The sequence below is a fragment of the Neophocaena asiaeorientalis genome, unplaced genomic scaffold, assembly GCF_003031525.2.
Source record: "Neophocaena asiaeorientalis asiaeorientalis breed wild unplaced genomic scaffold, Neophocaena_asiaeorientalis_V1.1 scaffold51, whole genome shotgun sequence".
In the NCBI taxonomy this organism is placed as follows: Eukaryota; Metazoa; Chordata; class Mammalia; order Artiodactyla; family Phocoenidae; genus Neophocaena; species Neophocaena asiaeorientalis.
Window position 1 is genome coordinate 374,408 of NW_020173335.1, and position 3,576 is coordinate 377,983.

The following is a 3,576-nucleotide window of genomic DNA, read 5'->3' on the forward strand; positions in this document are numbered from 1 at the left end:
GTCCTGCTGCAATGCGGGGAGTGCTCTCTGGGCTCAGGAGCACCAGTGAGACCTGAATCCACCCCATGCCCACCCCCACCCCGGCTCACCTCCTCCCTGAAGGGCAGCGGGGGCACGGAGGGGTCCAGGTGGAACATGTCCTCACACAGCAGCGCTCGCAGGCACAGCGCCAGGCTCTCCACGTCCCGGGCCATGGGGCCGACCGAGAGCTGTACTGTGGGGCAGGGAGGGGAGGAGAGAGAGATCACCAAGCCCCAAGGAGCTCTGGGGCCAGGTCCAAGCAAGGACTGGGCCGTGGCCCGTAGTGTGAACAGGGACAAGGCGTAGGAACTCAGACCTAGAGTGGCCTGGGGGCCCAACACTGCCCCAAGGAGAGGCAGGGGCAGAGGCAGATCAGGCAGACCCCCCTCCTCCAGGGCATAGAGGGAACCACAGACCTCACCTGCTACCTGTCCATAGACACAGCCCTTCAGGCCACTCTTGCTGGATAAGAAACACAAGATGTTGGCAATGGGAAATGGCCATCCTCTGCCCAACCCCACATCCATACAGCAGCTCCCAACTCTCTCACCACTTTGGAAACTAGGAACCAAGGACTGTGGTGCTGCGACACTACCTCCCAGCAAAACCCCAGTCAGGGAATCCCTGCCTGGAGCCCAGAGGGGTGGGAAGCTAGGCCAAGGTCACACAGCGAGAGACTCAGAAGCTCCCTCCCCCGACCACCTACACCATACCTGATGCGGTTCCCTGTGGGTTTGAGGCCGCAGATGCCACAGAAGGCAGAGGGAAAGCGAATGCTTCCTCCGATGTCGGTGCCTAAGCCCAGTGGGGAGCCCCCAGCCGCAATGAGGGCCCCCTCACCCCCTGAGGAGCCACCTGGGCTCTTGGAAGACTTCCACGGGTTCACGGTCTGGCCAAAGAGGGGGTTACCACAGTCATAGCTGGAGGAAGCAGAAAGGGGTCAGCCCATGTCACGCTGGCACCGGTGCCCCTGCCCCCACCCCGCACCCGAGACACAACCTGAACATGGACTGGGGGACATTGGTGTACACGAAGGGCAAGGCCCCCTGCCGCTTCAGCACCTGCACCACCACGCTGTCACGCTCTGCTGGCGCCCCCTCGTGCAGGCTCAAGCCCAGTGTCGAGTCCTGGCCCTAGAAGGAGGGATGGGCGAGAGGGACATGGCTGACGAGCTGGGGGCGCCTCGGCAGCACAGGGGCTGTTCCCACCACCACCCCACAGGCCGTACCCATGGTGCCCTCTCAAGGCCTTTGGACCTGGTACTTCCTCTGAGGGCCCAGGGTGACCCAGGACGCAGAGCTGGCTGGCAGGGACTGGGGCAGGGCACACCTTGTAGCTGAAGCACTCCTTGAGGCTCACTGGGACGCCGTAGAGCAGGCCCTGCCTTGGGACCTGGCACAGCTGAGCCTCACAGTCTGCCAGGTAGGCAGTCACACAGTTAGTCCCTTTGTTCACTTCCCAGGCCTTGGGGAGAGAGAAATGGGTACAAGAACAAAGCGAGGCTGGCTTTTCTTTTTTTGTTTCAGTTGTGTTAAAATTCCCTTACCACCCAGGGAAAGGGTAACCAGAAACCTGACCCAGGGGCACAGAGGATAACCTAGGCCCAGCACTCGCCTCACTAGGGACATGTGGCTCCAGCCTCACCCTGGCTGTCTCTGGCCTTCACCTCCAAAACGGACAGAGAGTGAGAGTACTCCCAGGGCCAGGACACAACCAGGGCACTCAAAGGGGCAAGATACTGACCTCAGATGCCCCCCAGAGGCCGAGCTGGGAGGAGGTTGACCCTTGGCCACCCCAACCCCTGTCCTCCTCCAAGCCACAACCTCTGCCCAGTGAGGCTGGCAGATCCCCGTGTCAGGTCACAGTGGGAGTCAGTGCAGGGCAAGGCTTAGACCCAGGCTACAGCCTCCCAGCAGCACAGGGAGCCTCCCAACTCCTCTGCCCCAGGTGGGCCCAGGTGAAGCCTCCCCTCCCCCAGGAACCCTTGAAGCTGATAATCAAGTCTCGTGGGCGCATGGCTGACTGATAGCAACTGACAGGAACATGGGTGTGGCCCTGTTGCCACACTCAGGCACAGAAAATCTGTCTCCTGCCCCAGGGCAGAAAGAGAAGAGGCCAATCTGTAGCCAGAATGCTCTCTGTGGATGATTAAGAGGGGCAGGAGCTTCTTCAGGGACATGGATTCATTAGAAACAACCCCGGCTGTTGAGACTGTGTGTCCTCTCAGTGCACCCGGCCCAGGGGTGTCCAGTCCTTTCTCTACAGTCCCTCTCTGCCCCGCTCTCAGCTGCAGTCACTCACACCACTCTCATACACACCCGTCAGTCCCCCTGGCACTCATGTCCACCTGCTTAGGGGTCCCACTCACTACCACATGCTCTCTTCCAAGAAATCATATCAGATACAAGTCACACTCATAGAAGTCAGTCAGAAAAAGAAAAACAAATACCATATGCTAACACATATATATAGAATCTTAAAGAAAATGGTTCTGAAGAACCTAGGGGCAGGACAGGAACAAAGACGCAGTTGAGAATGGACTTGAGGACATGGGGAGGGGGAAGGGTAAGCTGGGACGAAGTGAGAGAGTGGCATGGACACATATACACTACCAAACGTAAAACAGCTAGCTAGTGGGAAGCAGCTGCATAGCACAGGGAGATCAGCTCGGTGATCTGTGACCACCTAGAGGGGTGGGATAGGGAGGGTGGGAGGGAGACGTAAGAGGGCGGGGATATGGGGATATATGTATACGTATAGCTGATTCACTTTGTTATACAGCAGAAACTAACACAACATTGTAAAGCAATTATACTCCAATGAAGATGTTTAAAAAAAATGCTATGGCATATATAGACAAGTCACACAAAGCACATTTCCTTCTTTCATTTTGTTTCAAACACATTTTTTGAGCACTTACTATATAAAAGACATAGCGTTCAGCAATAAGGTGCAAAGACAAATAAGACTGTCCACCAAAAGCCCACATTTGCCTTGGGAAAGAGAAAGACAAGGCAAGCCCTACAATGTGATGAGAAACGTGCTGTTAGAAAGTGAACACTGAAGAGGAAACCCTAACTCAGGCTGGGAAGGGAGGAGGGTCCTGGGAGGCTTCCTGGAAGACTCCAGAGACTCCTCTCTGAGCCCTGAAAACTCTTCTGGGGGAGCCTGTTGCACTGAGCGGGGCAAGAAGGAGAAGAGCCTCGCAGGTAAAAGGAACCCCAGTGCAGGCGCTGGGTGCCAGGAAACTGCCAGCAGCTGAGCCGCTGATGCCACAAGCTACAGAAGGTCTTGGCCAGAGAGGACGCTGAAGAGCTGAGGGGGCACCTGGCCAGGAGGCTGGCGCTTGGTCCCAGAGGGAGATGGTGGTGGAGGACCAGGGTGGCTGAAGAGGGGGAGACAAGGGGATGGACTAGAGACAGCTACAGGAAGGGACCAAACCAGACTTGGTGACTGATGGGGTGGGGGCAGAAGGGAGAGGGAAGTCTGGGCTAAAAGCCAGGTTTCTAGCTAAGACAACATGCTCAGTATCAATCCCCCCCCGCCCCTTCCCCC

At 57.2% G+C, this 3,576-nt stretch overlaps 1 protein-coding gene across 4 annotated transcripts in view; it reads right to left on the minus strand.

Moving 5' to 3' along the window:
* LOC112400427 (fatty-acid amide hydrolase 1) overlaps window positions 1-3,576 on the minus strand; it is a 16,935-nt gene that overhangs the window by 7,104 nt on the left and 6,255 nt on the right. For 3 of the 4 annotated variants that reach the window (XR_003003401.1, XM_024746157.1, XM_024746158.1), the window contains exons 3-7: window positions 1,351-1,485; window positions 1,021-1,154; window positions 735-941; window positions 443-483; window positions 90-214 (exon numbers count right to left, since the gene is read on the minus strand). Coding sequence is in view for 3 of the 4 variants with exons in the window: in XM_024746157.1 (XP_024601925.1) it covers window positions 90-214; window positions 443-483; window positions 735-941; window positions 1,021-1,154; window positions 1,351-1,485 (642 nt within the window). In the remaining variant the exon portion in view is untranslated. Of the gene's footprint in view, window positions 1-89; window positions 484-734; window positions 942-1,020; window positions 1,155-1,350; window positions 1,486-3,576 lie in introns of all 4 variants that reach the window. The other variant, XM_024746156.1, reaches the window with a different exon arrangement.